This window comes from Macrobrachium nipponense, chromosome 5, assembly GCF_015104395.2.
Source record: "Macrobrachium nipponense isolate FS-2020 chromosome 5, ASM1510439v2, whole genome shotgun sequence".
Lineage (NCBI taxonomy): Eukaryota > Metazoa > Arthropoda > Malacostraca > Decapoda > Palaemonidae > Macrobrachium > Macrobrachium nipponense.
Window position 1 is genome coordinate 72752850 of NC_061107.1, and position 22239 is coordinate 72775088.

General features: G+C 38.1%; 1 protein-coding gene across 1 annotated transcript in view; it reads right to left on the reverse strand.

The window, feature by feature from the left end:
* LOC135215402 (protein phosphatase 1 regulatory subunit 12A-like) overlaps window positions 1–22239 on the reverse strand; it is a 166495-nt gene that overhangs the window by 21938 nt on the left and 122318 nt on the right. Inside the window, exons 7-13 of the mRNA XM_064250004.1 lie at window positions 19570–19768; window positions 14414–14557; window positions 11997–12117; window positions 8883–9049; window positions 8255–8483; window positions 1348–3009; window positions 215–451 (exon numbers count right to left, since the gene is read on the reverse strand). Coding sequence (XP_064106074.1) covers window positions 215–451; window positions 1348–3009; window positions 8255–8483; window positions 8883–9049; window positions 11997–12117; window positions 14414–14557; window positions 19570–19768 — 2759 coding nt within the window. The remainder of the gene's footprint in view (window positions 1–214; window positions 452–1347; window positions 3010–8254; window positions 8484–8882; window positions 9050–11996; window positions 12118–14413; window positions 14558–19569; window positions 19769–22239) is intronic.

The following is a 22239-nucleotide window of genomic DNA, read 5'->3' on the forward strand; positions in this document are numbered from 1 at the left end:
TTACTGATAATTATTTATAAAGTGGAGCAAACTTACACAATCAATCTCCTCTTTTTATCAGTTGTACTTAACCTTCTTCCACTCTCTTGAGGTGACACTGGCTGTTAGAGAGTAAGGAAACGTGAAATGTAAATCTAACCAAGACCCTCTTAAAAAAAAACAAATCTTTAGGACTTAAAATACTAGTCATCATATGTGACACCTGGAAACTTACGTCCCCATCTTCTCCACGGCCGCCTCCAGCTTTCCTCCTGCCGGGTCTTTCCTCACCATCCTCACCCTTGGCCCCAACTAATCTTTCCTCACGCTGCTTATTCCTAAGCCTTCGGGTTTTTGTTTTTCTCTTGGTCGGATGCTGGACATTTTCGTCGTCCGTGTGACGCTCCGGGTCAGTAGGGCCATCGACGTCTGAGTCTTGTTCTGGTCCAAGATAGTCACTAAATCCGGACTCCTGATAAAGGGGGTTGAATGAGAACTCTTACAGGTCGTGGCTGTTCTCATCAGCAATGGGGCATCGAATGAGTGAATTGTTTGCCAGGCATCCTGGGGCGCTTTCTGATGGATTACTTACCAGTTTCCATCGAAGAGTCAGCCTTCATAATGATCCGCAACATTTTTGACTGTCTGATCATTTCATACATTTCTGCATTGCAAATGATCAAACGGTCATCGGATGGATATGTTGCTGCTGGGCTGCTGGTGGTGGGCTGCGTCAAACAATTTCACCAACGATCCCATTATTCTTACAAAAAAGTGCTTGATAACATTACAAAAGCAGTGAAAACATGATGCTGGAAGTAAAATCATGCAAATAAATGATCACGTCATGCAGTATTGTAAAAAGCAATGGGAAGCTTAACTTGTCTCTGAAAACAGTGGTTTTTTTTCTCATATACAGTGTGTCTGTAGTTAGTGTGTGTACTGAGTCTCAATGAATTAGGGGGAATAAGCCTCCGTCAGAGTCTTGTTTTCTTTATTTTGGAGACCAGAGGATGAACTATTAGGATTTCATTCTCTTGGACATTTTATCTGCAACTATATCAGAAAAACTAAACGACGAGAACCACAAAGTTTCAAACTCGCACATGAAAATGCCAAGTCTTCAGTCCTCTTATTTTTGAATACCTTTTCCTCATACTAGGAACTCGGCATTTTCATGAGGAGAAGTTTGAAACTCTGGAAAGAAGTTTAGGACAAGTCTAATAAAAGTATATGTCTAACTTAACAGTAAAATAGCAAATGTCTGATATGTAAATTTTTACCAAAAACTATCTTTCCAGGCAGTCCATTCTGACATGAAATTTGCTTATTAGATGTCCATGAGTTATACATGATCACAACTACTACCTTGAAGCCCGAGTCGCCGGTGTCCCTGCCATGAGTCGAGCTGGGCGAAGAGAGCCTAGCTGGGGCTGCATCGTTCACCATCAGGAAGTCTCGTCCACTGGACTCCAGCATCAGTTCGTGGGTGCGTTCATCCCCTACTGGCAAAGGAGGCTTCCCAGGGACATCACTCTCTGTCGTGTTCGGGTCATAATCTTCTGAGGGCCTGTCTGAAATGCTCACGCGACGGGTTCCAGGAGAATTATTGTCATCACTGCTTGCCTTGGATTTGCTTTTGGTCTTCTGTCCTTTGCCTTTGGTCTTTGGTTTGCCCTTGCTGCCGCCGGTCGAGGATGACTTTTTGTTGCTGCCGCCCTTCTGGTTTTGTTTGCCCTGACTCTTTCCCATTCCAGGCTGCGCAGCCGACTTCGGGCGGGCCTTTGGGCCTGCTCCATCAGAAGACTGCTTACCATGTTCTCCATTTACTACATATTCATCATCAGTCTGTTCCATTTCTTCATCTCCACTCCTCTCCTCTTCTGAATATTCCATGTTTTCCTCCTCCTCCTCCTCCTCCTCATCATCATCATCACCATTACCATCACCATCACCATCATCGTCCTCATCCTCATCTGCAGTGCCATCATCGCCTTCAAATTCAGCCTCTCCATTTTCATCATCTGGTCTTAATATTGCCTCTCCGTTTTGACTGATTTCCATTTCTTCACCTTCGCCTCCATCCCCAACCACTACGGTGTTTGCTTTTTTAAGCATTTTTGACTTCTTTCCTTTGCGCTTGCGTGGTTTTCCTGTCTCCTCTTTTGGTAGATTACCCGAGTCCCCGTTAACTTCATCTTCCCCCCCATCCTCACCGTTGGAGTTCTTTCGACTAACTGCTTTGGAACCTTTCTTCCTTTTCGATTTGCTGACAGACGAAGCACCTTCACCATCTTCTGCCTCGTCCTCCTGGCTAATTTCACTCTGCTCTCTACTTTCTTTGGCTTCTGCTCCTTCATCATCCACTTCTCCATCATCCACTTCTCCATCATCCACTTCTGTCTGGGTGTTATCTCCCCCTTTCTTGGATGCCTGTTTGCTTTTCTTTGATTTTCTCAATTTCTTCTTCTTTCCTCCTTCTCCCGGATTCTCTGCATCAAGATTTACATCTCCTCCCTCGGGAACATCACCATTGTCACCTTCATTTTTCTCTTGTTCCTCTCCTTCTTTAAGCTGTTCGGGAATTTCAGCATAGTGGGACGTCTTTGTAGTATCTCGAACTGTTTTCGTTATTTCTTCTTCCGCTACCTCTCCGTCTTCCTTTGCCCCCATTTCTTTACCTTCGTCCCCTTCTCCCTCAGCTTCCCCACCAACTTCCGCATCATCTTTTGACACCACTTCACCACTCTCGTCACCTGCAGCTTCTTTCTTTTCCGCATTTTCCGCGTCCACTGTCTCTGCTGCAACATTTTCCCCATTCTCTTGACCTGACGCACTTTGAGAATCCGCGTCCACGGAAGCCTCCGTGTTTGTCGTATCATCTCCGTTTTGCATTTCAGCGTCTTCCTTTTTCACGTCTTCCTGGTCCTCCTTTGTCTCTTGCTCCCCCTCCTCCTCCTCTTCCTTTTGTGCCAGTTCCGCCTCCTCCTCAAGGACAAGCTTCCTGATGCTGACCTCGGATGTGCCCGTCTAAGATGGTAGGGAGATGAGGTCGCACACGACCAGAAAAGGTCACAAAAGGTCAGGGTATAATGTTAAAATATTTCTGGATTAAGGAAGGGCATGGAATTTTTGGAAAATGACATACTACTGAAACAGTGGGGGAATGAATTTTGTGACTAATGAAAAGCAGATACAAACTATAATAAAAAAAAGTTTAGCTGTACACACTTATGTTCAGCAGATAAGGGCAAGCCGAGTCGGTTGTTAAGACTAGGGTAACAATTTCACGAAAATCTAAACAGTAGGATAGTTAGCGCTGTAGCTGACTATGATGCACTAGTATATTTATATCAAGATGCAGACTAGTACGAGGAAATTTTCCTCATATAATGGTTAGAATGCGGTACTCTCTCTTCATACGTAAAGTAAGTAATGGAGTCCTATCGAATGATCACAAAAAAGAGATGATAGAAACCAGTAAAAACATGGGGTTAAGGCACACGTCTCACTTTGCTAGTGATGAGAGTTGAACAGTATATACTATCTAGTGTTGATGTGGTAATGTTCTGTCAGGGGGGGAATCACGGGGAGGGTGGCGTTCATTCTGCAAAACTATGCCATTAATCCAACACCAAAAGGCAAAACTAGCACAGAAGACAGTAAAACGAAACAGGGAACATTGATTATATGAAAACCGTCACGATGAAATCTGTTGGACACTAAGTGAACCTACTGTTAGGGGGAAGGGATAAGGGAACACGACACAAAAAACAGGAATTTCATAACGATCATCGGTCGACACAGAAACAAGCAATGCATGAATATGCAAAATTAAACCTGAAAAATAATAAATGTATAAACATATCGCAATTCAAATGAGAAATAGCGCCGTTAAGTATTAGAAAAGGCCCATGTTTAATGTCTTATCAATGATGAATATCCTGTGGCATGTACAAAATGATTTCTGTCCTAAAATTGAACATAAACGAAAGTCGGGCAAGTCAATCTCTCGGACTGGTATGAGTACGTCTGAAAACACTCTCTCTTCCCTTTCAATATCCGTCAAATGTCGAAGTCGCCTGCGGCATGAAATTTAGCAGTAAAGCAGCAATCCTTCATCCTTTATTTTAAAAATATATTTTTTTTGGTTAAGCTTTAGGCTGTGCAACACTATTTTCTATAAACGATGATGCCACCAGTTTCTCTTCATATATCACAAGAGACATATGACGTCATCAAGCAAGCGTGAGCAAGATATCCTTCAAGAGCAAAAACTGTTCCTGTTTACTTCCGTCACTCTTCGCATCTGGCTAACTGTCGTGCTTAGGGAAAAAAAATATGTGTGGAATGCCAAAATAAACGTCGGTAACCGAAGCAAAATGAAAAAGGTTTTGCATCTTGTGGATATAGTTTACATAATGACTTCATTCACACTTCAAGAACTGAGTTATCTTCAGGCCACTGAATGCACGAAACTGCGGCATCGTGTATCGCAATGTTAGGGCAAAAGACAAATTAGATTAGCTAAGTTACCTCAGTAGGGGAGACAGATCATGACCCTGAACACGTTCTAACTCAACAGCTATCATGGCTACGCAGCACTTGCTACTGAATCTAAATTCTAGGAGGCTATATTGCCTATAGCGAACGAAGTTTTAAAACCCAACTCATCTTAATTTAGAGAAGGAAACACCACTTACTTTATATATTTCAAAGCAAATTTTCTCCTGTGGCTGATAATTATAGTGCCAGCTATGTTACTTTGGCTACTTTCTGCGCTAGTAAGCTAAATTATCTCTAAATAATATGTTTTTATGTATACATGGCTTGTTTGTATATATTTTTTCATAAGTATGCCTGTATAATAATATAACTTCCTGTAATATACTCCTGGAAAATGTAAATACCAAAACAGTATAACTCTGACTCTGAGTCCAAGAACAATAGATTTGAGGGCACTGTTGAGTGTATACAAACTTGTCAGAAGAAACATTTAGATCTAGATGCATCATCTGGGTAGATGTCAGTTTCTCGGTAAATGGTTAAGTGACAGATTCTATACCACCATCGTAGGTCATAAACAAAGATTCTCCATGAGGAACAATCCGGTTGTCCGAGGTTCGATTCTCGGCTCGGCCAACGCGGAACCAGAGGAATTTATTAAATTTTCTGGTGATAGAAATTCATTTCTCAATACAATGTGGTTCGGATCCCACAATAAGCTGTAGGCCCCGTTGCTAGGTAACCAATTGGTTCCTAGTCACGTAAAAATATCTAATCCTTCGGGCCAGCCCTAGGAGAGCTGCTAATCAGCTCAGTGGTCTGGTAAAACTAAGATATACTTAACTTTTTCCACGAGGAACAAGGAACAATCCCAATCACCACAGAGGTAATGGTACAGGGACTCATATACTTCACTAACTGAAGGTATTTCACTCTATTCAACCTGGAATGGCTAAAATGTCTTTAAGAGTTCATCAGAAATACATTTAAGCCACTACTTAACTTACAGATTGACAGTAGTAAAAAAAAAAAAAAAACTCTGGAGGCTCACTACCTGTTCCTAAATCTACTGTTTGAGGGACTCTGGTCCATTTTGGCATGTTAGTTAGGCTCACTTGGAAAAGCAGTAGTGCCAACAGACCGACCTTCAGTCAAACTTGACACAATATTGCGTCTGAGATCTTGTTTGGGTCAGCCTACTACTACCATGAAATTATTATAGTACCTGGAATGTTTGATTCAAGACCACGGACACCAACCAACCAATTCCGCCTGTTTGGTCAGACAAAGCTATTTTGCAATGCAAAAAAATTACATAAAGAAAACTACAGAAGAAAAAACTCCTCACTGATAACCTTGGTTTTCGCTTTTGATCTAAGGCAAACTAGGTCAAGCAACACATCTCCACAATGCGTTCAAAGATCTAAAGGATTTCTTCCAACAAGCGTGACCAAACTAGTGCCAAGAAGGACATACAATAAGAATTTTAATCTTTGTGTTTTATGCACTTTAGATTGAACACAAGCCGAAAAACCAGTGTATGCATGAACGTCTAGATTCAGAATGGGTAAAAAATTGAAGCAAATATCCATATCAAAATTTCATGACTTAACTTTTAGAGAGAAAAATAAAAAGCGTGCAAGAGGCCAAAAGGTGAATCACACCACGCAATTATCCATGCACTCTTTACCCTTTGCAGGTCAACCAAGAAGGTTTTTCCTGAATTAATTTCTTTTATTACGACCATTTTAAGCAATGAGCCTCTTCCTAAATTATATCTTTTTTTTTCAAATATCAAATATGAATCGTGTACATTATTCCCTTAGTATCTTAGTAAAAAGAATGCCAATAAAGAAAACATTCTAAAATAGTTCAAGTAAACATCATAAGACGAATGATTTTGTTTTTACTGTACTTTCTTGAATTAAGGATAATTCTAAACCAGTTTTACAACCTGAATTTTCGAAACGAGCCTAGAACTGGCACAAGTAAGGTGATATGATTGACTTAATGATTATTATTTCCCTATTTTCGTCTCATAGGAGTTCAAGCATATTCGCATTTTTCTGTGATATAATTTTCCTTCTTTCTAATAACTGATTTTAAAACATTTCTCTGGCATTGCTAAAGTTAACGGATACAGAACCTTAATACATTAACGAAGAACGTTATGGAGCAGATAATAATAATAATATGAAGAGTGTACTACTAGAAACAGCGCGGATATGAAAGCCACCCAGTCGAATTGGATGACTACTAATAATAATAAAAATATCAAGGGCTGAGTTTTACAGAGATAAAAATTGAAAGTCTAAATCCAATTACGGTCATGTGATTACATCGCTGTTCACTTTATGAACAATTTTTCTATATTTACGTAACTGCCCCATTTCTTCCTAGTTGAAATTTACGAGATAATAAAATAAAACAAGTTTTTGGCTTAGGAAAGGATCCGAAACGAAATACATAGTAATTTCTCAAGAATATCGTTATATTTGCAAATCACAATCTTATGCAATCAATACAAATTTCAAACAACTGTAGGATTAATTCTCTTCAAAATAAATATTTTTAAAATAACGTGCGTTTGTTAATGCTCTTTAATTCAAACATCTTAACTAACCTCGAAATAAAAAAGATAAGATTTTAAATTCCTAAACTACAAGTATATTTTAAATTTAACATTCCATCCATTAAGAGAGAGAGAATTTATAACAAATCAAATTTTTTAACGGTCATGGCTAAAATTAATTACAGATTTAAATTCATGAACTGAAAATTTCCATTTAACATTCATGCATTTATTAAATTAAATCTTTTGTATTATGACGTGTGGAAGTGTGAGAATTTTCAACCTGCTATATGAATTTCATCTTTCCCGATACTTTGACTTCTCATTAACACCTTTAACACTCGCTTGGCGTTTTTTTTTCATGGTATATTGGTTTTATTAGGCTGTAGGAAACGTACCAATAATCAATGAATTAATTTGACAACAAGAGGCCGCGCTTCGAGAAACCAGTACAATTTACAATTCCTTTCTTCGAATGATTTAATATTTCTCGGAAGTACCATTAATTCAATGAATTCATCTGAAAACGGTAGGCCGCGCTTCGAGAAACCAGTACAATTTATAATTCCTTTCTTCGAATGATTTACTACTTCACGGAAATGTACTCAATAACCAATGAATTCATCTGAAAACAAGAAAATGCGCTTTGTGCAACCAATACTACTCCTCTGGTTGAATGACTTACTTCAAGAAGCAGAATCAGGGAAAGGACAGAAAGAGAGACACTGAAAGTTATGAAAAGACGAGTTTAAGTAATTTCATGATCCAATTGTAATCTGATGATGAATTAATATATATATTAAGGTTTAGCATGAAATCATGGGCTCAGTATGAAGTCTTTTAAACGTAAAACTTCTTTTCTTTGCTTATTTAAAGACCAGTAACTTCAGGTGAATTGTAATTAAATTGTAAGAAGAAGAGTTTGAAGGTGATCCCAAATAGAACATCGACTTGTGGATTGAACATCCGTTACAAGTGAGAGATGATCTGGCCACCCCATCTGACTTCATTGATTGTATTTCTTTTTGCATCTTACTGAAAATATTAAAAATGAACAAGGTAGGTCCAGAATGAACACAAACAAAAATGCTGTAACTTACAAAAGCGAAAAAATGGCTAAAATGACTACTTTCAGAAAAACATTGAAATGAACTTTCTTCTGAAGAATACGAGACGGCTCAAAATGGCAGGACTAACCTGGGCATCCTTCTGCTCGGGTTTGTCGGATTTCTTGTCGTCGCCTCCGTCTTTGGAGTTCTGGTGGAGGTCCCCCGTGTCCGTCTGCGCCTCCGAATTGATGGGCGACGCCGTCATAGTCGACCTGTTCGACTTGAGGGCGGACGACGCCGAGGAACTCATCAGATCGTTCTCGGCGTAGTCGGTCGGCGTCGCTCCTGTGCTGCCGTGCTGACTTGTCTCCAGAGCTCTGGGAATTTGAAGATAAATCATTGGTGGGGACCTATGAGGTCATTTAGCGCTGAAAGGTACATTGAGAGTTAAAAGGGTTCGAAAGGTGTAACAGGAGGAAAGCCTCAAAGCAGTTGCACTTAAATCAATCGTTAGGAGAGGTTGGAAAGTAAGATGGAGGAATGAGATTATAAACGGAGGTACAGTAATAGGAACGAAAGGGGTTGTAGTTAGGGGGACGAAGGGACGCTGAAAAGAATGCCTACAGTACACCGCAACAGCTGCATTGACGGCACTACGCTCCTCCGGGGTTGTACAAGGTTAAACATTGGTATAAAGTGAAGATCGAGGTTCCAATAAAAGTCGTGGTCATTAAATCACATTCAATCCAACACCAAAACTTCACTGAGAGACTTACCTCTGCATTGCCTTCTGCAGGGCGTGCTTGTCCGTCAGTTTCGAAGCCGTGACGCCGCCGTGCAATTGCAGGTACTTCGCGCAGCCTCGATTGCTGCGCGCCACAGCGGCATCCAGCGGCGTGAGCAGCTGACCCCGCGAATTTCGCATGATGGGGTTGACAGCAGCCTGCGAAGCGGAGAATTATGTAGGACTTACACATGACATCATGCAATTCTTAAAAATGAAATACCAAATAGGAAAATACACAAATCGATAACCAATTCCTGTAATGACACATAAAATGAAAAGGCTTCGAAAAATACACAGACCTATTACTATAATTACATGTAAAATGAAAAGCTGTAAGAAAAATACAAAACTAATTCCTGTATTTGCACGTAAAATGAAAAGCTTTAGGAAAATACACAAACCATTGCCTGTAAATTACACATAAAATGAAACTTTAAGAAAATACAGAACTAATTCCTGTAATTATACGTAAAATGGAAAGCTTTAGGAAAATATACAAACCAATTCCTGTAAAAATTACGTTAAATAAAATGCTTTAGGAAAATATACAAACAAATTTCTGTAATTTCACGTAATATGAAAAGCTTTAGAAAAATACACAAACCAATTCCTGTAATTAAGCGTAAAATGAAAAGGTTTTGGAATATACACGAGCCAATTCCTGTAATTACACGTAAAATGAAAAGCTTTTGAAATACGCAAGCCAAGTCCTGTAATTACACGTAAAACGAAAAGCTTTGGGAAAATACACAAAGCAATTCCTGTAATTGCACCTAAAATGAAAGGGTTTAGAAAAATATACAAACCAATTCCTGTAATTACATGGCAAACTAAAAGCTTTTAAGAAAATACACAAACCAATTTCTGCAATTACAGGAATAACCAAAAGCTTTACAAAAGAAAAACAGGTACCAAACACGAAGGAGATGCAAAGAACCAAAGGACTAATTAACTGGTTTAACGGAAAGGGCGCAAGAGGTCACGAAACGTCATCCTATTTACGATAATATATTTGCTATATATGTCAACAATCACCTACCATTCTCAGTCACGTTTTCCTGGGCGGAACATCCTTCAAAATAATAATAATAATAAATAAATAAAAAAAAATCTAATAAAATGAAAGATAAAAAATTAATAAAAATAGAGATAAATAAATAAATAAAAAATAAATAAATAAAAATAAATAAATACATTTCCATGAATGCAGAAAGAAAGCCGGTAGAAAAGCAACAACAAAAGAATAAATACTTCAAGACGATAAGCAAATAAACAGATCATCCTTTAGAAATAAAATAAAATTAAAATAAAACATAAATAAAAAATAAATAAAATTCCCTGAATGCAGAAAGAAAGCCCGGTTGAAAATCAACGAAAAAAATACTTCAAGACGAAACGTGACTGAATGCATGCAAGCAAGCGAAAACCACAGCGTTAGAGAAGTCGATATTGACTGATGGAAGGAAGCTGAGTTTGAGTGGTGCAGAGATTGTCGAAATCTAACGTCCGTGAATGAGAAGCCATGAGGTAATAATTATGTATTCATATAAGCACTATAAACTGCAGATTAAAGCTTAATACCTCACGACATATTGTAATTTAATGTCTTAAGATATAAGAGAAAGCACGAGGAAAGCATTTGACTAAAAAAAAAAAACTAAAAGCACTGACTATGAAGAATAAAAGTATGAACCAACTTTTAACAAAAATGGTCTAGAAATTTTTTAAAATATAAAAAAATCGAACTGCCATTCTATAAAAGGAAAAATTAAGAGCACTAAACAAAATAATCAAGAAAACAGTTCAACCAAAACCGGTCATATTTGTCAGCTGAGGTTATACTAGATACAAAGAATGGATTAGAGAGCAGTGAGTGGGAACGAGAATTAAAAAAACAGAAAGCCAGAATGAATATAGTGAAAGCAGAAAAGAAAAAAAAACTGATGAACGAATAACCAATAACAGGGAAGAGATCACACGTTTGTCTTTTCTTAATCGTAATCCTTAATAGTAAATAAATCAAAATATATAAATAAATGAATAAACAAATAGAAATAAATAAATAAATAAGTGAATAAACAAAAATAAATAGCTAAAATAAATAAATGAATAAATAAAAATAAATAGCTAAAATAAATAAAATAAAAATTAATAAATAAAAAAAATAAAAAAAAATAAATAAATAAACGTATATATAAATAAATAAAAATAAATATAAATAAAAAATTAAAAATGATAATACAAGGCTTTTTGCATCATGCACGATGGTGCCTTCACTATAACGCCAAGATAATGTTAAAATAAAGCTACTCCGGCCCCGTAAAGAGCTACCCCTACCGGGCTAAGTCGAATAACAAAATCCCAATAATGGTTTAATGCCTACAAACAGCGACCACCATGAGATGGTTCAGACACAGCCGTAAACAGTACCCGAGGAAGGAGTCAGCTCTGTCACGAATGATGCAAAATCAATTATGATCTGTTATGTAAACAGGGAACTTGGGTTCACGCGGGAGGGACACACATAAATGGTGGTAGTTGGGTATTATATGCCTCTTGTTCTGCCCCTTCGGTGGCCGCGAGTTCGATTCTCAGCCATGCAATTGACGGGTCAGAGATTTGTGTATTTCTGGTGATAGAAGTTCACTCTCGACGTGGTTCGGAAGTCACGTACAGCCGTTGGTCCCGTTGCTGAATAACTACTGATGGTGCCATGCAACGTAAAAACACTATACAAACAAACAAACAAACAAATATATGGAAACTGATCGGGTGACATGTTTCCGTAGATCGGTGCCATAAAGCAACCTTCATCGATGTCGGAAAAAAGTGAGGGAAAAAAACCATTTTTGGCTTCGATAAATTAGTCAGAAAATCTCAATTAATGAGATGAATCTTACGGGATAACATCTACTATATCAATCGTAATCATTACATTCGTCTGGTCGTTCGTGCTCACCCATTAGTGCGACACAGTACTACAGCGAGCGTGAAATGCAGGAACTTACGCGCACTGTAACCGCAATACATCAATTAAAATATGCGTAATACGACCACGTTTCCTACGACCATGGTAACGGGAGAAGATTTGTAAACGACTTACCTGCTGGTCCATAAGTATTTTACACATCTCGATGTTGTTGTTGATAGCAGCGATGTGAAGAGGACACCGTCCATCTAAGTTGGGCGCGTTCACTGTGTCTGGTCGCATGGAAAGAAGCCACCTGCAATATGACGGCGATCAACCTGAGGTCAGTTGGAGGAGGAGGAGGAGGAGGAGGAGGAGGAGGAGGAGGAGGAGGAGGAGGAGGAGGAGGGAAAGAAAGGGAGAGTGGAGGAATGTCGTGCACAATGCCTTTCTCTCTCTCTCACTCTTTTCTCACTAACATATTGCCCAACTTTACATGCGTTCTTAGAAATGAAATATACTCACGTAAACTTTCATTACATAGCTCTCTCTCTCTCTCTCTCTCTCTCTCTCTCTCTCTCTCTCTCTCTCTCTCTCTCTCAATCACACTTCCCAGCTTTATTATATTTCTTAGAAGTGAAATAATATATTAACGTGAACTTCTTTTCGCCGCACGCATATTTTTTTTTCTTTTCTTTTTGTTCCAAGGGTCAGTAGATACCTCATTTTCGTCTTCATAAACACAGATTTGTTTCCTGCCTCCGTTCCCTCTCAGGTCACGCAAGGTCATCTACCAAACGTCTCGTGACCGCCAGGTTGACGGATCTGTTGTTTGTGAGGCAATCTTAAGAGAACAGAACACAATCACAGAGTCGGAATGCGATTTTCTTAAGACTTATATTGCCGTTTTTTTTGTGTGGAACTATTTTATACAATAATGATTCATTCAGGTTGTTCCATGTGTTTCAAAATCGATTTCTTTACTAAAATGTCAATTTTCCTTTGCCAATTTCTATGCATGTAACATTAAATGATTTTAAAATTGATTTCTTTACTAAAATGTCAATTTTCATTTATACTGCGGTTTTTTGTGTGTGGAACTGTTTTATACAATAATGATTCATTCAGGTTTCATGTTTTTGAATGAATTTCTCTACTAAAATGTCTATTTTATTTTGCTCCTTTCGATACGTGTAACAATAAACGAGTTCAAATACAGTACCATATAAATAATAATTTCAATTCAAAACCCTATCAAACCATTACGCTGATTGAATGCAAATACGTGTAACATTAAATGAGTTCAAATACAGTACCATATAAATAATAATTTCAATTTAAAAAGCTATGAAACTATTACATTCATTGAATACAAATGAATACATTTAGATGCAAGGACGAATAAAACCTACGCATACATGAAGCCTTGATAAGGGCTCAATTCTTGACCGGTTCCCTCTCAATACACAAAAGAATAGAAAGTCTCTCTCATGAGGGCAGAATACGCTTGACAGATCCAAAGTATAACCTGTAACGACGCTCCTATGCAAATCCAATCAGTTTGATGGGTCGCAAGACGCATGAATGAGAGTACGCGACTTAGCATGCATGATGGTCCAATGAAAATTGCCATTGCTTCATTACTCCCGCCAATCAGTTTCACTCAAGCTAAATTGCAAGGATCGAGAACGCTTATGGCTATATGAAAAGGCAGTTCATTTGGTTCTAAATTCCTAAAGCTTATGGTGAGTTATATGAAAGGCAGTTCACTTGATTCTAAATTCCTAAACGTGGTCGTGTTGAAGGGTGAACACCATCTTTGTATGATCACTCTATCTTGAAAGCCAACGTCCTTAAGTGTCATTGAACTGTCAAACTTTGTATAATCACTCTATCTTGAAACCAAACGTCGTATTGTAATCTACCTTTATCTGTCATATTCAACTGTCAAAATCTTTAATGGGCTGCGACTTCCATATCCTATTCTTTCATGCTTGGCATTGTTCTGAATAACGGAATAACAATAAAAACCTAACCATTCAATGTTATGGTAAATATATTTCATGAACCCTTATGATGACTCAGGCCGGACACGGTATAGGGACTAACAAACTCCACAGTGCAACTTGAGAAGGTCACCAAATAAAACACTTCAATACAGGTTCCTCTATGTGGCCATCACGTTACAAGGATTAGGATGTCTCAAAGAATTTTTTTCAGTCCATCCTAAGAGGAGACATCGTGTGCTCACTTATCTCTAGGAGCAGGTTTTAATGTTCATTCAAAGTGTCCTAATGATTTTGTCTAGCTTTATTTTAAACTCTTCCACACTGTTGCTATTTACGACCACTGGGAGTTACAAGGATCAGGATGGCTCAAAGACTTTTTTTAGTCCATCCTATGAGGAAATATCATGTGCTCACTTATCTCTAGGAGCAGGCTTTAATGTGCATTCACAGTGTGCTAATAATTTCGTCTAGCTTTCTTTAAAACTCTTCCACACCGACCGAAATATACATGCAAATGAGAAACCTATGGCCACTTAGAATAAAGATCATTGCCACGTTTAAAGTAATGCATACAAGTAACGGCTGAATCAAGAGAATACTTACATGACCAGATCCTTCCGCCCAGACTGACAGGCCTCATGAAGAGGCAGGTCTCCTTTGACGTTTCTTTTCCACAGATCGGCGCCCTTTTGGTGTAGAAGCTTCAAAGTTTCCAGCTGTCCTTTCGCTGCCCCACAGTGGGCGGGCCTGTGGGCATGACGATGCAAAAAAAAAAAAAAAAAAAAAACGTTCATTTTATAAGCAATGATAAACATCGTCAATTTCTAAGTTGTGATAAATAAATCATGAGAGAGAGAGAGAGAGAGAGAGAGAGAGAGAGAGAGAGAGAGAGAGAGAGGGGGGGGGGGGGGTTTCTTGATTTTATAAGCGATGATAAGCATCGTCAATTTCTAAGTTGTGATAAATAAATCATTGGGAGAGAGAGAGAGAGAAGAGAGAGAGAGAGAGAGAAGAGGGGTCTTAATTTTATAAGCAATGATTAATATCGTAAATTTCTAAGTTACGATAAATAAATCCTTAGAGAGAGAGAGAGAGAGAGAGAGAGAGAGAGAGAGAGAGAGAGAGAGAGAGAGAGAGAGAGAGAGAGAGATATTTTTCGTTTTAATCAATTTATTGCGCACATTGGCGTCAGAAAAATGAGTAGTACATAGTAACAATAATGTTGTTGACATCTATATAGCAATTAGGCTATACCAAAAGAATTCATATGGAATACAAAACAAAATTTAGAGTTTGAATTCATGAACATTATAAATCTAAAGGCCTTATTCCGAGAGAGAGAGAGAGAGAGAGAAATATAACAGCTGTATAATGTTGGTAAATTAATTAGAAATGTCATAGAAAATAAAATAAAATAATTGTCTTCTACAGAAACAGGGGGCGACCTTGGACTTGTTGCGTGATTTTGCTCAATAACAATATCTAAAGCGATGATAAAAATTCCCCGGCGTTATGATCTAACCCAGTTAAGACGTCCGTCAAATTATTCAACTAAATGTGTGCCAAGACCTCGCCCTCCTGTGCATAGCTGCGTTGCCAAGTGGGCGGTAGCGATCATTCCTTCATCGCAGAAATTAAACTGCATTATTCTTCAAATGTGGCACACTTTGCATGGCACTGGTATTTGTATTGACCTGGTTTGGAGAGGTCGTTCTTGAGTGAGTATATCCTGGGTTTATGCAGATATTTTAGTCAATAAAACCTCCATTATTGGTAGCGATAGGCTTCGTTGATTTTACTTCGTCATGAGATTCACACATTATACTTATTTCTGGTTAAATGGTTAAAACGCAGTTCATATTATTGACGAATCCAATCGACAACCCTAAGAAGGAGGGGAGAATACTATAAGAAAAACACTACCCCAGTACTAATTATTCTTTCGACAAAATTTATGTTAAAATGTTTAAATACTTCGGAGATCGCAAACATCCGCCACTCAAAAAAAAAGTTCCTTCTCTCCGTGTTACATTCATATCTTTATAGAACATAGAATAGAATGTAGAATTTAGGCCAAAGGATAAGCGTTGGGACCTATCAGGTCATTCAGCGCCGTCCTATCTTTATCAAAACCTAATCGAAGACCACCCAAGGTGAAAATTTTTTTTTTTAACCCTGATAACTGACAAACACACAAACAACAGACAAAAAAATAAAGAAATAAAAAAACCCTTGGCGGAAGCAATAAAAAAAAAAAGTCCACCATTTCTAGTTGCAGGTCAGCTTGTATCAAAGAAAACTAATCAGCCACCAATGAACTTTCGGGGTGAAATATTAATGGAAAAAATATTACCCCAAGTTCTATATAACTAAATACATTCCATATCGACCAACTCCTTAAAGCTTCAGGGGTTCCTGGACAAGACTTGTAGTAAATCAAAGCGTATATATCACTTTCATTAAACAATAGAGAAATGAGAAATCTCGCAGAAGGAAAGTGAGAGTCTGGATGGCCGATTGCATGATATGACGACATTTGGAAAAAAAAAATTCACGCGAGCGAAACTGCCTTAGATTTATAGCAACAAAAAAAAATTTATAGCAGCAAAAAATGGAATGTAAAAAAATGTAAATAATTTGTAAGAATCTCCCGGGGAAATCGAAAGCAACTCACGAAGGACCCTTCCTTAAGTTAAGCAAAAATAACAGTAATTTTCGAAAAGAATTGTCTCAAATCTGCTCTCGTAATATTAGCTGGCTGGGTGAGTATTTTCCCTTTTTAACGTCGTTAATATTCTTCAACCTTATTATATCTGGAAAGAGAGAGAGAGAGGAGAGAGAGAGAGAAGAGAGAGAGAGAGAGAGAGAGAGAGAGAGAGAGTTTTTTTTTCAGGTGCGCTGTGAATTTCCAGAAAAAATATTGTCCTTTACTATAAAAAGAAAAAAAAAATATGAAAAAGAAGAGTGATGAAGTGGGTCCTGTTAAGAGAGCGGAGCGAGAGAGAGAGGAGAAGCGGAGAGAGAGACGATGAGGAGAGAGAGGGAGAGAGAGAAGGAGTTTTTTCGAGCGCGTGAATTCCAGATTTGTCCTTTACTATAAAAAAGAAAAAAAAAAAAAATTATGAAAAGAAGAGTTGATGAAGTTGGGTCCTGTTAAGAGAGAGAGAGAGAGAGAAGAGACGAGAGAGAGACGGAGAAAAGGGAGAGAGGAGAGAGAGAGAGAGAGAAAAATGGTTCACAGTTCTTCCAACTTTCACTGGCATTATTGATCAAGAACTCATTTACATGAGAGAGAGAGAGAGAGAGAGAGAGAGAGAGAGAGAGAGAGAGAGAGAGAGAGAGAGAGAATCTCTGTGATACTGGATTATAATTTGCATGTGTTTGATCCGAATGACCTTTGAAAGACACCGACCAGTCTGCGCAGACACACTACCGCATTTCTTCAGGAGCATCTCTTCACATAATAATAATAATAATAATAATAATAATAATAATAATAATAATAATAATAATCATAATAATAATAATAAAAACATGGGCAGTGCCAGTAATCAGATACAGCGCAGGAATAGTCGAATGGACGAAGGCAGAACTCCGCAGCATAGACCAGAAACCAGGAAACATATGACAATACACAAAGCACTACACCCAAGAGCAAATACGGACAGACTATACATAACACGAAAGGAAGGAGGTAGAGGACTACTAAGTATAGAGGACTGCGTCAACATCGAAAACAGAGCACTAGGGCAATATCTGAAAACCAGTGAAGACGAGTGGCTAAAGAGTGCATGGGAAGAAGGACTAATAAAAGCAGACGAAGACCCAGAAATATACAGAGACAGGAGAAAGACACAAAGAACAGAGGACTGGCACAACAAACCAATGCACGGACAATACATGAGACAGACTAAAGAAACTAGCCAGCGATGACACATGGCAATGGCTACAGAGGGGAGAGCTAAAGAAGGAAACTGAAGGAATGATAACAGCGGCACAAGATCAGGCCCTAAGAACCAGATATGTTCAAAGTACGATAGACGGAAATAACATCTCTCCCATATGTAGGAAGTGCAATACGAAAAGTGAAACCATAAACCACATAGCAAGTGAATGCCCGGCACTTGCACAGAACCAGTACAAAAAGAGGCATGATTCAGTAGCAAAAGCCCTCCACTGGAGCCTGTGCAAGAAACATCAGCTACCTGCAGTAATAAGTGGTACGAGCACCAACCTGAAGGAGTGATAGAAAACGATCAGGCAAAGATCCTCTGGGACTATGGTATCAGAACGGATAGGGTGATACGTGCAAACAGACCAGACGTGACGTTGATTGACAAGGTCAAGAAGAAAGTATCACTCATTGATGTCGCAATACCATGGGACACCAGAGTTGAAGAGAAAGAGAGGGAAAAATTGGATAAGTATCAAGATCTGAAAATAGAAATAAGAAGGATATGGGATATGCCAGTGGAAATCGTACCCATAATCATAGGAGCACTAGGCGATCAAGATCCAGATCCCTGAAAAGGAATCTAGAAAAACTAGAGGCTGAAGTAGCTCCAGGACTCATGCAGAAGAGTGTGATCCTAGAAACGGCACACATAGTAAGAAGAATGATGGACTCCTAAGGAGGCAGGATGCAACCCGGAACCCCACACTATAAATACCACCCAGTCGAATTGGAGGACTGTGATAGAGCAACAAAAAAAAAAAAAAAAAAAAAAAAAAAAATAATAATAATAATAATAATAATGAATAATAATAAAAAAATAGCATATGCAGTTTTTTACAGACAATAATGGTAATATCATTATAAAGCTTTCCACCAAATTTACAGAACCTCAAAATATTTCTCAATATTGCGCATACAAGAAAAAAACTCCGATGAAATACCTGTTCTTTCAGATGACCTACAGTTAAAAGAATTGCCGATCGTGGAACTTACAGTAACATTATAGATAATCTCTATTTTTTTTTTTTAGTAATTTCAAACAAAGTTTTACGTTAGGGCAGCCACCACTGCCGGACATTAGTCAAAATTAGCAATTTAGCGGGATTCCTACGAGATGTAAATGGACAAAAATAAATAAATAAATATAAAACGAAGTAAAAGTATCTGTGGACCTATCAAGGGACGATTCTGAAAAAGCGAAGACTGATGCAAAATTTATACCTGTAGGGTAGTACAAACTCATAAAGAATAATCAATATTTTGAACAGCATGGTAAGAGACTAAACAGCTATAGAGATGAGAAACTGAATCAGGTGATATTATGAAACAATAAGTAATTCATGAGTAAATAAAATAAATAGAAATAAAAAAATGTGTGAAAATAGAACAGGATGAGATATGAAGGTCAGATATTGGGAAGGTTGAGAATAGTGAGAATAGCAAGGGAGAGGAACATTCAGTAATCCTGTGGAGAATAAGAGAAGGATATATCGTCGGCATCTATGAAGGCACCAAGTTTAATTTTGAAAATTCTGATATTCAAGTTTACTGAATCTCTTGACAAGACATTAAACAACATCTGATGAAATCAGATATTGGGAATAGTGAGAATAGCAAGGCAGAAGTGTATTTAGTGATCCTGTGGAGAGTAGGAGAAAGATATATCGCCGGCATCTATGGAGGCCCCAAGTTTAATCTAAAAATTGTGATATTCAAGTTTACTGAAGCTCTTCACAAGACTTTGAACTACATCTGAAGGAAAATAATAAACAGAATAATGAAAAGGCCCAATTAAAAAACTCACGTCCTCCCTTTCCTATCCTGCCTGTCCGGATGGGCAGAGTGGTTGAGCAGGAGCTGGGTACAGTCGGCGTGGCCTAAGGTCACTGAGTAGAAGAGGGGCGTGCAGCCGTTGGAGTCCAGGGTATCCACCTCAGCGCCGCACAGGGACAGGAGACAGTCCAGGCAATCCAGGTGACCCCGCGAGGCCGCGCAGTGTAAGGCTGTGGTGGTGATTGGGCTGGGTAAAAACTACGCTAGTGCAGCGCCTAACTAACTAAAAAAAAAAAAATAAACAAATAACAAAAAATCGTAGCGGGAGGCTAATAATAACTATACTAGTCCGTGGCCCAGAACGAAACTAATGTAGTAATAGTTCGCGCCTGGGGAAGCATGTAGTTACAAGCAATTAAGATGGGTTCGTACGGTAGAAAATAAGGTTTACCTCTGTACACATCGACCTGATCGTCTGCTATGCAAAATGTGATCAATTTTATAAAAGACAAACTACAAAAATGTTATGATAATGACAGCCACGGTGGTGTTCTACAAGGTGGGTGTTCGAGTATCATAGTTGCCGAATGAATGATGAAATACAAATAATATGCATGAGTCAAAACATGTGGTTTTATAGGAAATGCAGAGTTTGAGAGATACAAAGGAGAGACAATGGATTTCATGAGGACGGATAAAGCACAAACTTACACATGTAACGAACAAGAAACGAAAAAAAAAAATCTTGACAAACAAACAGCTAAAGTGTTTAGAGACCAAGTGACAACGGAACCTACGAAAAGTAGTAGCTACACTTTAATGTAAAACACGTATGTACATGATTAGTATACGTTGTGACTTTACGTGCTCACTTAAAACTAATATATTTATCTTCGAAGAAAAGCAAGAAAGCTACGGAACATTATATACTAAAGTACGATTAAAGAATTGCTATAAAAATACTCACGTTTCCATTGTGTCAAATCGCTTACAAAAAAGTTTTTTCTTATGTGTTTGACTTATTAACTTTAGTCACTAAAAGAAGAAGAAGAAGAAGACAGTTTTCCTGTCTCTTAATGTAGTATGTATGTGGGTATGTGTTCCTGTAAAAATATCAATGCCATCACAAAGAAACCTTACGGTCATTAGCCACCTTCACGTCTGCGTTCAACAAAGTTTGTATGTTTGTATGGTGTTTTAACGTTGCGTGGAACCAGTGGTTATTCAGCAACCGGACCAACGGCTTTACGTGACTTCCGAACCACGTCGAGAGTGAACTTCTATCACAAGAATCAACAAAGTTTGGTATGAAGGAAGGAAGAAAAAGACCTAAATTTCTGACACTGTACTGTATATTTTCGTAAACCACTTGGGATACCAACTAAATTCCAAATGCGACCTAGGGTATACCTATCAAGAAGCTCATGCAGATAAATGTCTGCTGGTAAGTCCATTCAAATCAAGGTTCACATGTGGCCATGGGATAACTTAGAAAATGTTAAAAACAATGTTTTATTTAATGTATATGGAAATTCTTTCTGCAGTTTTAGTTTTCACATTTAATCCCCCACAGTGAGAATTTTAACCAAAGCGTATCTCAAGGTCTAGAGTATATTCGCTTGACCTTGGCGTATTTGAGCGACCGTTACGTAATGTCCTTAATCAAATCTCCGCGGATAAAAAATCAACACGAGAGAGGACGGAGGCATAACAGATGGACTATAATATATAATACAGCAAAAAAAATGAGGTTTCTAGAACCTACGTATATGTTCCGTCCTTTAGGCCCTATACAGAACATGTATTTAATTCACGAGAATGCTGCCATTACTAAAACAAAAGCAGGCCTGGCAATAGTGGTCAGAATTTGGAAGTATTTCGGCATGAAGTTGCCAAAAGATAAATTATAAAAAAAGGCTATAAATTTTCCAGATTTTGGCAGGTAAAAACTGCACTGGCAATCAGCAATCCAGAAAACTACATCAACCATCGAGTGTTCTCTCCAGGGCCAGATATAATAGAAACCATCTGAACACCCCAAAATGTTCATACAACAGGGGAGGGGTATTGGGTATTAGTACCTCTACGCAATTCAAGAGATTAGTTCGCCATCAATGTAGCACCTGGGGTCTCTGGGTTGACTTGCATAGATAGTCAATTCTGATGAAAATGTAATGTAAGTCCTACAGTACGAAGAGCTCAGTGAATATACAGGGATGTGCGTATATCTGCATATACAGGCATGTAATATGAAAACACCGTATCGTGCTTCTAAGTAATCAGTAGAAGGATCCCCTGTAACATTCCTGTTTATCAAGACGAAATATATATGTAGAAATATTTACAATGATTATAGCTTTCGTCCATCCTTCTGTGGACTTGATATCTAAAAAAATAAAAAATAAAAAAAATAAAAACTCCACAGAAGGATGGACGTAAGTTATAATCATTGTAAAAATATCTACAAATATATTTCGTCTTGATAAACAGGAATATTACTGGATACAGGTCTGTGTGTATGTCTGTATACAAAGGCATATAAGTGTGTATGTCTGTATCTCTGTTAATGTATGAGTATAATTAGGGATGGATATACTGAATACATAAAAACTCGTGTTCAGATCTCGGAGGTTAATCGTTCATAGGCACTACACTGTTAAATTTAGACTGTTATCTATACACCTTACATCAAATTAGAAGC